This window comes from Miscanthus floridulus, chromosome 7, assembly GCF_019320115.1.
Source record: "Miscanthus floridulus cultivar M001 chromosome 7, ASM1932011v1, whole genome shotgun sequence".
Lineage (NCBI taxonomy): Eukaryota > Viridiplantae > Streptophyta > Magnoliopsida > Poales > Poaceae > Miscanthus > Miscanthus floridulus.
Window position 1 is genome coordinate 86977847 of NC_089586.1, and position 12822 is coordinate 86990668.

Below are 12822 nucleotides of genomic sequence, written 5' to 3' on the forward strand. Positions count from 1 at the left end.
AAATATGGTGAATACCTACAATACCCCTATCTGTTAGACCTAATTATTTGACTTCTATTAGTAATTTGAGTTCATTAGAGAGATAACCATAATCGGATAGTCCTTATTGTTTTTAGGGAAAAAAATATTGTAATATATTGCCTTCGTTTGCACCACATCTATCCGATTACCATCCCCTTCGTCCCTTCCTTTTTCCATGCCGAGCGCCGGGGGTAGAGCGGCGCAGGAGCGGAGTGGCCGTGGGCAGGGCCAAGTGGCGAGCGGTAGCGCAGCAGATGCGGCGTGGAGCGCGTGGTCTGTTGCTGGGCAGCGCTCCCGTGCCGGCCAGGTTCAGGCCACCGGGCAGCTTGCCCGCGCCGACATGGTTCCTCGCAGTTGCGCCTGCTCCTGCGCTCCGCCTCGCCGTTGTGGCGTTCGACGACCACGCCCTCGCCACTCCGCCTCAGGTCCGTACTGGAGCTGTCCCGCCCTGATGGAGCTACTCCGCCTTAGCTCCGCCCCCACGGCGACGCTTCAGCCTGCCGACGCCTCCGCCTCCCTCGCCGCCCGCACTTCGGCCAAGGGACATTTTCTCCTGGACCACCAGTACAAATGATTGAGCCAGGTGAAGCTAGTTTTTTTTTTTTTTTTTTTTTGAGCTTCTCCTCCTCCTGCCTGCTGCTCTAGAGAGCGTCAAGTCTGGGGCTTAACCCTCTCGCCCTCTCCCCAAGGCCAACGGTCCAAAACTTCGAAGCGGGATCACGATCCACCAAACGCGGCGTACACCGGCCGTGTCGACCTCCGCGGCTCTACCATTTCAGACCCGCCATTTCAACCGCACGCGCTTGGTCCATACACCGGATCCATCCTGTCCGTCCATCGATCGCGCTTCACCACACGAACGTCCAGATGTGACTCGGGGTCCAGTAAGGGTACCGTACACGGTGCACCGGCTATCTCTGCCTCGCCATTTCAAATAGGTTTAAACGGACATCCCGCTCAGTAGAGAGAGGCGGAGAGGCCAGCAGCCATCTCCATCCAGGCTCAAACCCTAGGGAACCTACCCAGAAATCCCACCCCAATCAGGGCTGTATCGTATCAAGTAGCCGTCGCGGGGACCGGATCGCCGCGGCTCAGAGTGAGCGGAGCAAATCGTGAGGAATCCTTGCTGTTCTCCGTCGGCTGTTCTTGCATCTTTTCGAGCGGTTCGGTGATGTGGTTCTTCTTTGTTGGTTCTGTTATCGCAGATCTGCGGAAGGGTAAGGATTCGGAGGCGGGGTCAGGAGCTGAGGGAACCTGTTCGAGGTGAGAATCGAAGGATTTCACAGGGGATGTTGTTGGTTCTTGCGGGGGATTTTGTTGGTTCCGCCTCTCTGTTCTGACGTGTTTGACGGGTTATTTTGGTTCGAATACCTGCGAAGGATGGCGGATTGAGGTGGGAATATGAGTAGAGCGACTTGCATGGTTTTCTTGAAGCTCTTGTCTGAACTGTTGCTCTCGTTTGCCTTGCGTTTTTCTTGCAGGTGTCCTAGAGTCGTAGGGATCGCGCTGACATTGGGAGAAATCGCGGAGAGGCGGAAGCCGGGCAGTAGGTGCGTAGGTTTTGGTGAATAGGTTGCTCACATCACGTGCTCTCTGAATTCTTTGCCAATTTGGCAGTTTCATCCGAAAATTTATTTCATGCATCCAGGGGAAGAGCAACAGCGCTCAGGGCACCAAGAATTCCTTGCGTAGAACCAGGAGAAGAGCAGTAGAAATCGGGGCAGAACGAGAGCAGAACTGTGAGAAAAATTATGATTTCTTGGTCCATTTACTGATCTGCTGATTCATTGTCTGGTTGGTTCTTGAATCACTGTCTCACCGATATGCGCTACACAAACTTCTCGCAGGACTACAAAATGCCTCAACTGAGGACTGCCAGCAGGCCGGCGCTTGCCAGCAACTCTGCTGGTGGTTTTTTTATCAGGAGGAGGGTGGTATCACCAGGAGCTTTGGTGGCGAAGGGCGCCGTCAAGCCGCTGGCTCAACGGGTCCGAACACATTTCAGCAGCAAGGAGAATGTACCACCCGCGGGTGCAGCGAGGGCTAAACCAAAGAGGAGGAGCCCCCTACCTGACTGGTACCCAAGGACCCCACTCCGTGACATCACATCAATCGTAAAGGTGGTGACCTATTTCCCTAGACTATATTGGGATGTTGTATAAATTCCTTAAATATTGTGTCTGTCTGTGCTAATGTTATGCCATAACTTCACAATGCTAGAACTAATATTGTGTCACCATGACTTGACTGAGAATGACAGTAGCATGAAATTGCAGGTTAAACAAGCCTTTTTATGCTTAGTTCAGTGATAAGTGATTAACATAGAAGTCAGTGTAATTCAAATGGATTAGCAATGATTGTCTTAGGCCAATCAGCACCCTTTTGTTCTGTCTGCTTGGATCTTGCAATTCTCAGTTTATGTAGCCAGCAATATAAATGTGCTTAAAACCAGAGAAAGGTCTAATGCTCCCTCGAGACTCAAACCAATACTTTTATCTCATATATGTCACCATATGTAGTATATTACTATATCAGTTAAGTATACTTGAAGACCAACGTACATTTCTATCGAATGCTTGGATAGGGGATCTTATTTGCAGCAGCCTACCAAACCCATGTTGCCTCTCTTCCTCGCTTCTGAGATGCCCATTCATTTAACATGTAATAAATTCAACATTCATGAATCTATTCAGGATATTTGCAACTTCAGTTCTGCTTTATCTGTAGAGTGTGCATATTGTTCTTCAGTACATTCAAGATATTTGTTAGTACATTATATTTTGGTATCCTGAAGTTTTACTGGTTCAGCCATTTTCAATGCTAAAACTATGGAAGTATCTTTATGCTTTCGCTTATACACAATGTAAAGCATCTTTGCATACTGTGCAATGTACTTTTCTTGATTTGAATCATTGAAGGCTAATCCAGTACGTATCCACTGGATTGGAATTTTTCCCTGTGGATAAGTAATTATACTGTTGCCATATAAAGAATTAGTATAAACACGCCACGGAGTCATTGTTGCTTACCACATTGACAGTTAATGTAGATTTTGTAGCAAAATTTGCTTCAAGCTCAGCAGAGTTTGTTTGTTTCTCTGTAGACAGTTACTTGCCTCATATGAACACATTTCACTTAGTATAGACAGTCCATGCTTTTGTTTGTTGACGCACTCGAAAATTGCTTGTCCACTGTTAACTATAGGTAGGAAAAAATGTACACATACCAAATCTTGATGCATTATGTATCCCCTGAGATATGCTGCTGTACTAATTGCAATTTACAGGCTCTTGAGAAAAGAAATCGCCTAGAGGAGGATGCGGCTCGGCAACATATCCAATGGAATGAAGACTCTCCACAGCCTGTGGATCCAACAACTCCAGTACATGCAGAGCATAGTGATCCTGATTCTCAAAGCACACAAACTCAAGAAACACTGGGTGTTGTTGCCTCTGGTCCTGGCTCAACTTCAGCTGTTGCGAACAGAGTGACTTCTGTGGCTGAGGATAGGCAAGGGGCATCTTGCTCTCCATCGGACTGCTCCTTGCAGATGGCTCCATCCAAGCCAAATGATCCATCTCCTGCTGATCTGGAGAGGAAACTGTCAAGTTCAATAGAGCAGATTGAAAAGATGGTGAGGCGTCATATGAAGGAAACTCCAAAGGCTGCTCAGCCTTCCAAGGTAGTTGCCCAAAGGCGCGTACTGATGTCCATGCGATGAGCTGAAGCCTTCTCTGGGCACCAATGGTTCTCATGTCTGCTGCTTTCTTAGCCGCCAGTCAAGGTTTGTCTAGGGATGGGGGTTCCTGGTTCTCTGCTTGAGGACCCTGTGGTAGGAGGGATTTCTAGCTCTCTGCTTGAGGGCATGGTTATCTGTTGATACAACTTGTCATGGCACGCTTACTGCACTACAACTTCAGTTGGCTTCACCAGAAATGAACCAGTACTGTTCACATCTTTTTGTTTGTGAAGTATAAGAGTATAAGACTTCACTGCGTAGTAGTAAGGTGTATTGGATATTTGTGGCTTTAGTTCACTGAATAGATAGATAGAACAGTTACGAGTTGTAACAGCTTGAATTCTTCAGTTGATATAATACTTCAATTGATACAGTTAACCTTGCTTATTGTTCCAGATTTACTTGGCTGTGGTTGTGCTCACCAAATTCTAGATTCTGAGTTATTGGTTTCCAAAAAATGACATGAATGCCTTTCATTTCGTGATTATTGAGTTACAGTGTATAGTGTTTTTTTTGTCTCCTTTTAATGGATCCAGAATTCCAGACTCGTTCAGGTTTACAGCCAGTTTTCTGGTGTTCTCTTGACTATAAGTGTGCTTGTCTTTCATTTTCTCTATGCACAATGTCTTGATTAGGCTCCATGGAGTTTTCCACTTCATCATCAGTTACATTTCAAGACCACTTCGGAGATGTGATGGATGATTACGTTCACTTGGGTAGCAAGATGCAAGAGGTGGTTCATAATATTTACTTGAAAAAAAGAGAGCAGAAATACCACCTTTGCACCTGATAACATTTTGACTATTGTCTTCTGGTGAGAATTCATGAACCAAATGGACCAAATTGCCCTTTTTTCTATTTCAAGAGATAACATAGGCAGATAGTACATAAATACAGCACAAAAAGATAAACAGACAAATATGAATTCCATTTTAAGCAAGATTAATTATACCAGATTTCGCAGTACATAATAGATCACTACGGCAAACATAGTTTGCAGGTTAGTTATCTAGTATAACCAAGTTTGTCTTTCAGACATCTCAAAAGTATAATAAGTTGCATGGATCACAAAATATTCACTAGGTCTCTATTTTTTGGTACTAAGGGGGTGTTTGGTTCTTTAGTCGCTCCTAAAATTTATGTCACATCGAATATTTAGATACTAATAAAGAGCATTAAATATAGATTAATTACAAAACCAATTATATAGATAGAGGCTAATTTGCGAGACGAATTTTTTAAGCCTAATTAATATGTCATTAGCATATGGTTACTGTAGCACCCACGTTGTCAAATCATAGACTAATTAGGCTTAAAAGATTCGTCTCGTAAATTAGTCATAAGTTATGTAATTAGTTTCGTAATTAGTCTATATTTAATACTCTATACATGTGTCCAAACATTCAATGTGACAGGAATTCTAGGCGCTCCTGTAGAAACCAAACACCCCCCTGAGCCATCATTTTGTTCTGGCTGATGATGCATGTACTTCCAGGAGAAATATTACCAACACGCTTGGTCCTTGGTCTGGCTGCTCTGTTCTTTGGTTTGGAAGTGCCTTCCTGCATGCACAGAATGTCAGTTACATTGAGAACTGAGCGGTGGCTCAGATGGCTAGGATCGCTGGTGTGCGTCCTCATCGGGAACAGTTCGCTGGTGTGCGTCCTCACCGGGAACAGTAGTTTCCTAAATAATTTGGGTTGCCTTTCGCGTAGATGTGCCACAATGGTTAAGTGACGTGTCCATCACACTTGGAGTCTGGTGATCTTCGAGTATCTCTCAGCTGTGTTTGGTGTCTAGGTATAGTTGTAGGTTTATTTGTATACTATGTATGTAAGTTGTGCGTGTGTGTGGTGATATATGTCTGTATCCGAACAGATTCTACAGCTGTACTTAAGATGAGAGACAAAAAAAAAAAAAGGCAGTTACATTAAATTAACAATCTCGGTGCATTTGATTTCGAGGGCAAGTTGGTCTTTTGTTTTGAGGGGAACGAAGAGGCGTGCAGTTTCACAAATTGTTATCGTGGGTGCAGTGCTATTCTATAGTATTTTTCTCTCCCAACAAATCAGCCGTATAAATCAGCACAAACGACTTACAGACTAGCCAGAGCCGTAACGCTATTTTGGGGTGCTATTTGTTATAGAACAGTGATCCCTGACAGTGGCAATCACAACAGCCACAGTGGACAGTGCTGGCGGGTGACGCCGGTCCTCGGATGGACAGAACGCGGTAACAGCGGAAGGATTGGCTCCACCTAAGCCGGCGCTATGAATCAAATGGGGCATCTTTCTTCACCTCTCCCAACAATCATGTACTACCTCCATAAAAAATATGATTTATTTAAAAAATGCAATTTTAGATACATTCTCAGTTAAAATGACTAAAGTTTAATTAAATATATAAATAAAAATATTAATATTTATAGTGTCAAATAAATACTCTATCCATCCTATATATTACAATGCATTCTAAAAATTTTAGAACAACTTAAGTGAATCCTCAAATGACGCATGTGTCCATAGATTGATACCAATTAAGGTGTTTCTCCTCAATTATGGTTTCGTTTACGTCGGGCTCATTAAGGACATGTACAACAATGTTGTGACTAGTGTTCGAACAAGTGATGGAGATACCGATGACTTCCTGATTAGGATAGGACTACATCAAGGATCAGCTTTGAGCCCTTATCTGTTTGTCTTAGTGATGGATGAGGTCACAAAAGACATACAAGGGGACATCCCTTGGTGTATGCTTTTCGCGGACGATGTAGTGCTAGTTGATGAAAGTCGGACATGAGTGAATCAGAAACTGGAGTTATAGCGGGAGACTTTGGAGTCCAAAGGTTTTAGACTCGGTAGAACTAAAACTGAGTATATGAGATGTGACTTCGGCACTACTACTCGGAAGGAGGAAGATATTAGTTTGAAAGGTCAAGTAGTGCCCAGGAAGGATACCTTTCGATATTTAGGATCAATGCTACAGAGAGACATGGATATTGATGAAGATGTTAGCCATAGAATCAAAGCAGGGTGGATGAAGTGGCGCCAAGCATCTGGTGTCGTATGTGACAAAAGGGTACCACAGAAGCTAAAATGCAAGTTTTATTGGACGACGATTAGACCTGCTATATTGTATGGTGCAGAATGTTGACCTACGAAAAGACGACATGTTCAACAAATAAGTGTCGCGAAAATGCGTATGTTGCGTTGGATTTGCGGTCATACAAGAAGGGATCGAGTTCGGAACGATGATATACGTGATAGATTAGGGGTAGCACCAATTAAAGAAAAGCTTGTCCAACACCGGTTGAGATGGCTTGGTGTAAGGTCCTAATATGCCCAGAGGGGGGGTGAATAGCCTATTTAAAAATCTACAAATCAATTAGAGCAATTTGATTAGTATGACAAATAGCTTAATGCAAACTTGCTCTAGCTCTACAAGGATTGCAAGCCACCTATCTAACAATTCTAGTTGCAATGATTACTTAGGCACACAAACTTACTATGTAATTACTCACTAAGAGCTCTCAACCTTGCTACTCTAAAGAGCTCAACTAGATGAATGTAAATAATAAAGCAAACTCTCAATTCTAATTACACTAAAGAGCTTGTATCAACTAGTTTGCAAGAATATAAATAAGTGAGTATGGTGATTATACCGACGTGTAGGGGATAAACCAATCATAAGATGAATATATAGCCAATCACCGGGAGAATGCCAAAGACAAGAGACAATCGATTTTCTCCCGAGGTTCACGTGCTTGCCAACACGCTACGTCCTCGTTGTGTCGACCAACACTTGGTGGTTCGGCGGCTAAGAGGTGTTTCACAAACCTCGTCCACATGATAGGACACCGTAAGAACCGACCCACAAGTGAGGTAACTCAATGACACGAGCAATTTACTAGAGTTACCTTTCGACGCTCCACCGGAGAAGGTACAACTCCCCTTACAATCACCGGAGATGGCCACGAACAATCACCGACTCGTGCCAATCCTCCACCGTTGCTCCAACCATCTAGGTGGTGGCAACCACCAAAAGAAACAAGCGAAATCCGCAGCGCAACACGAATACCAAATGCCTCTAGATGCAATCACTCAAGCAATGCACTTGAATTCTCTCCCAATCTCACAATGATGATGGATCAATGATGGAGATGAGTGGGAGTGCTTTGGCTAAGCTCACAAGGTTGCTATGTCAATGAAAATGTGCAAGAGTTGGAGCTTGAGCCGGCCATGGGGCTTTAAATAGAAGCCCCAACAATCAGAGTCGTTGTACCCCTCCACTGGGCACAACGCGGGCTGACCGGATGCTCCGGTCAGACTGACCGGACGCTGGCCCTCAGCGTCCGATCGCTCGATGGACGCCACGCGTCACTAGCTTCAAACACTGTTCATCAGATTTCAATGGCTACGAAGCTGACCGGACGCTCCGGCAAAACTGACCGGACGCAGAAGCCTCAGCGTCCGGTCGTTTCCAGTAAGCTCCCCGAGGCGTATTTCTTCGGCCGGACGCATCCGGTCCACCTTGACCGGACACAGTCCAGGGTCCGGTGGTTAACCCTAGGCACTGTGCCACCAGGTCAGCGCGACCGGACGCAAGCAGTTAGCGTCCGGTGCAATTAGATCCAGCGTCCGGTCACATGATCGACGCTGGCATCACCTCTGTCTTCTTCACCCTTGCTCAAATGTACTAACCACCAAGTGTATCACCTTGTGCACATGTGTTAGCAAATTTTTACAAACATTTTCAATGGTGTTAGTGATTCACTAGATCCTAAATGCATATGCAAAGAATTAGGGCATCTAGTGGCACTTTGATAATCGCATTTCGATACGAGTTTCACTCCTCTTAATAGTACGGCTATCTATCCTAAATATGATCACACTCACTAAGTGTCTTGATCACTAAAACAAAATGGCTCCTACATTTTATACCTTTGCCTTGAGCCTTTTGTTTTTCTCTTTCTTCTTTTCCAAGTTTAAGCATTTGACCATCACCATGCCATCACCATTGTCATGATCTTCACCATTGCTTCATCACTTGGAGTAGTGCTACCTATCTCATAATCATCTTGATAAACTAGGTTAGCACTTAGGGTTTCATCAATTAACCAAAACCAAACTAGAGCTTTCAATCTCCCCCTTTTTGGTAATTGATGACAACCCTTATATAAAGATATGAATTAAAGTTCATTTGAATCCATGTTGCTTGCCCAAGCATATTTACCATGTGTAAAGGATATGGACAAGTTTCATAAACTCCAAATGGTAGCAATTGCTCCCCCTACATATGTTCTAAGAGTTTGGATTGTAGCTTTGCACATATGATTAGATAGGAAATATAGGAGTCAATTTCTACCAAATGATGCTAAGGTATAAGAGATGGACCTTTGAAGCGTGATACCAATCGGAGTGCACCAATATACCATCCTTAGCACCATTAGTAACTAGACATATACAAGAACTAGAATACCCCGTGAGATCAACATTACATGCAAGGGTCTAGTTTTCATAGAATGAACATAAGTCTAGTTACTTAGCCTATGCATGCTAGTTTTTCATTTCAACATTCAAACCTACAACTAGCATACACCACACAAGCATGGATATATGAAATTAAAACTTATGTCATGCAAACAAACATATGTAATGCTCATTCAAATGCACCATACAAGTTTGTGAGCTTTCTCCCCCTATTTGTATGCTCAAAATTTTAATTGATCCCATTCTTTTGTCATATATTAACTGATCCCCTTCTTTTGTCATATATTAACTGATCCCCTTCTTTTGTCATATATTAACTCTCCCTCTTTTCACTATCTTTGTACACTATTTCTCCCCCTTTGTCATCAATGACCACAAAGGCTTAAAGTATAGATAGGGATGACCTCAAATTATAGATATGTTGGGGTGAAGCCATGTGAAATGAGGATTATTTTCCTAATTTGGTTCAATCTAGATTACTTGCAAAAGATATTTAACTCGGTTTGATCTAAGGACAAGCTTCTTCACACCTCCAAATAAGGGTTATCTTATACCATATTGAGTTAAACACTTATAGCTCATTTTCTAAATCAAACACTAGGTTTACAAGCCCACAAACATGTCATATACTACCACTAGATTATTTCAAACATACAAGCAATAGTGGTATCATACAAGCATCAAATTCATTTGATTTTCATGAATGAGCCTATTCAAATGTGAAATATGTCTAGATGCACTAATCATGTCCTTAGCAATGGATGGATGACATGTCAATCAACTTTACATTGCTTGACTCGAAGGAGAGGCATGTCATATAATGGGGGTGCATCAACACATATTGGAGAAGTCAAGTATGTTCAATTCATTGTTTAGCTTGCAAACCCTCTTCTCATCAAGTGGCTTGGTGAATATGTCGGCAAGTTGATCTTCGGTGCCCACACTCTCTACGCAAATGTCCCCTTTTTGTTGATGATCTCTTATGAAATGATGATGGACATCTATATGCTTTGTTTTTTAGTGTTGAACCGGGTTGTTGGTGAGCTTTATGGCACTTTTATTGTCACATAGCAATGGCACTTGCTTGAACTTGATTCCAAAGTCACTCAAAGTAGCCTTTATCCAAAGTAATTGAGCACAACTATCGGTCGAAATGTACTCCGCTTCGGCGGTTGAAAGTGCTACACTATTTTGCTTCTTTGATGACCAAGATACAAGCGATCTTCCTAATAGTTGACATGTGCCCGATGTGCTCTTTCTCTCAACTTTGCATCCCGTATAATCGGAATCCGAATATCCAATCAACTTAAATCTTGCTCCTTTGGGATACCATAATCCAACATGTTGTGTATGCTTTAAGTACCTCAATATTCTTTTTGTTGCCTTCAAATGACTTTCTCTTGGTGAGGCTTAAAATCTAGCACACATGCATACACTAAACATCACATCCGGTCTTGATGCGGTCATATAGAGTAGGCTTCCAATCATAGACCGATACATCTTTTGATCCACCATGTTGCCACTAGCATCACTATCCAAGCTTCCACTTGTCCCCATTGGTGTACTAATAGCTTTACTCTCATCCATTTAAACTTCTTGAGCATGTCCTTGATATACTTGCCTTGACTTACAAATGTGCCATTCTTTATTTACTTGATTTGAAGACCAAGGAAGTAACTAAGCTCTCCAATCATGGACATCTCAAACTCACTTGCCATCATCTTGCCAAACTCCTCACAAAATTCTTTATTTGTTGACCCAAAGATGATATCATCAATATAGATTTGCATTACAAACAAGTCATTCCCAAGCTTCTTGGTGAAGAGAGTGGTGTCAACCTTTCCCATCTTGAATCCCTTAGAGAGTAGGAAATCCTTCAATCTCTCATACCATGCTCTAGGTGCTTGTTTCAATCCATATAAAGCCTTTCTCAACTTGTAGACATGGTTGTGTTTTTTATCATCTTCAAAACTAGGAGGTTGCTCAACATACACAAGCTCATTGATGTACCCATTGAGAAATGCACTTTTCACATCCATTTGATACAACTTGATATTGTGGACACAAGCATAAGCTAGCAAGATTCTAATTGCTTCTAATCTTGCAACCGGGGCATATGTTTCTCCAAAGTCAAGACCTTCAACTTGAGTGTAACCTTGAGCCACTAATCTTGCTTTGTTCCTTATTACTATCCCATCTTGATCTTGCTTGTTCAGAAAGACCCACTTAGTTCTAATCACATTATGATCCTTAGGCCTCTCAACTAAATCCCATACTTGGTTTCTTGTGAAGTTGTTTAGCTCTTTATGTATAGCATTGATCCAATCAACATCCCTTAAAGCTTCATCTATCTTCTTAGGTTCAATGGATGATACAAATAAAAAATGCTCACAAAATGAGGCCAATCTTGATCTTGTTTGCATACCTCTTGAAATATCACCAATGATAGTGTCCAATGGATGATCTCTTGTAACATTGGTTGGTTGAAGCACTTGCACTTGATTGCTAGCATTTGATTGATCACTTGGTTGAGATGATGAACTAGCCATTTATTGATCTTGCACATTGCCATCACTAGTGCTTGCTTGGATTTGACCATGAGAATCACTAGCTTGCACATTTGAGTTAGAGAGCACTTAATTCTTGTCATCTTCAATATCAATCACCTCTCTAGGCCTTAACTCACCAATGTCCATATTCTTCATTGCATTGACCAATTAAGTGCCTCTTACATCATCTATATTCTCATCTTCCTCTTGGGAACCATTTGTTTCATCAAACTTCATATCATGAACCTCCTTAAGAGTACCACTATCCAAATTCCAAACTCTATAAGCCTTGCTAGTAGTGGAGTAGCCAAGCAAGAAACCTTCATCACATTTCTTTTCAAACTTGCTCAATCTAGTGCATTTCTTCAATATATAGCATTTGCAACTAAAAACCCAAAAGTATGCTATGTTGGGCTTTCTTCCATTCAATAGCTCATAAGGTGTCTTTTCCATCATAGGATGACAATAGAGTCGGTTGCTATAGTAGCAAGCCGTGTTGATTGCTTCGGCCCAAAATGAATGACTCACATTGTACTCACTCAACATTGATCTTGCGATGTCAATTAAAGTTCTATTCTTTCTTTCAACTAAGCCATCTAATTGAGGAGTGTACTTGGCCGAGAATTGATGTCTAATTCTAAATTCATCACACAACTCATCAATTCTAGTGTTTTTGAATTCACTACCATTGTCACTTCTAACTTTCTTGATGGTTGTTTCAAACTCATTGTGAATGTCCTTGACAAATGATTTAAATATTACAAACACATCACTCTTGTCACCAAGAAAGAATACCCATGTGTATCTAGTGAAATCATCCACAATCACAAATCCATATTTATTTCCTCCAATGCTAGTGTATGTGGTTGGTCCAAACAAGTCTATGTGTATTAACTCAAATGCCTTAGATGTGCTCATCATACTCTTTTTAGGATGTGTGTTACCAACTTGCTTTCCGGTTTGACATGCACTACATAGCTTATCTTTCTCAAAAGTGACATCTTTCAAGCCTCTAACTAAGTCA

General features: G+C 42.2%; 1 protein-coding gene across 3 annotated transcripts; it reads left to right on the plus strand.

Moving 5' to 3' along the window:
* The first annotated feature begins 235 nt into the window (after nt 1-235).
* Nucleotides 236-4138, plus strand: LOC136463701 (protein POLYCHOME-like). 3 transcript variants are annotated; one of them, XM_066462677.1, is made up of 6 exons: nt 236-604; nt 1227-1284; nt 1503-1571; nt 1670-1760; nt 1869-2141; nt 3308-4138. In XM_066462677.1, exons 5-6 carry the CDS (start codon nt 1878-1880, stop codon nt 3740-3742), a joined length of 699 nt encoding a protein of 232 aa, XP_066318774.1. In that variant the 5' UTR covers nt 236-604; nt 1227-1284; nt 1503-1571; nt 1670-1760; nt 1869-1877; the 3' UTR covers nt 3743-4138. The 3 variants fall into 3 exon arrangements, with proteins under 3 accessions (XP_066318774.1, XP_066318773.1, XP_066318775.1); XM_066462676.1 differs by lacking the exon at nt 236-604 and adding an exon at nt 833-1133; XM_066462678.1 differs by lacking the exons at nt 236-604; nt 1227-1284 and adding an exon at nt 1327-1414.
* Nucleotides 4139-12822: the final 8684 nt, after the last annotated feature.

What these genes read in the sequence shown, in the direction of transcription:
- LOC136463701 (XM_066462677.1), top strand. Translation starts at nt 1,878, where the DNA reads ATGCCTCAACTGAGGACTGCCAGCAGGCCGGCGCTTGCCAGCAACTCT. An exon ending in ACATCACATCAATCGTAAAG is followed by an intron (nt 2,142 to 3,307) that starts GTGGTGACCTAT and finishes TGCAATTTACAG; the next exon opens with GCTCTTGAGAAAAGAAATCG.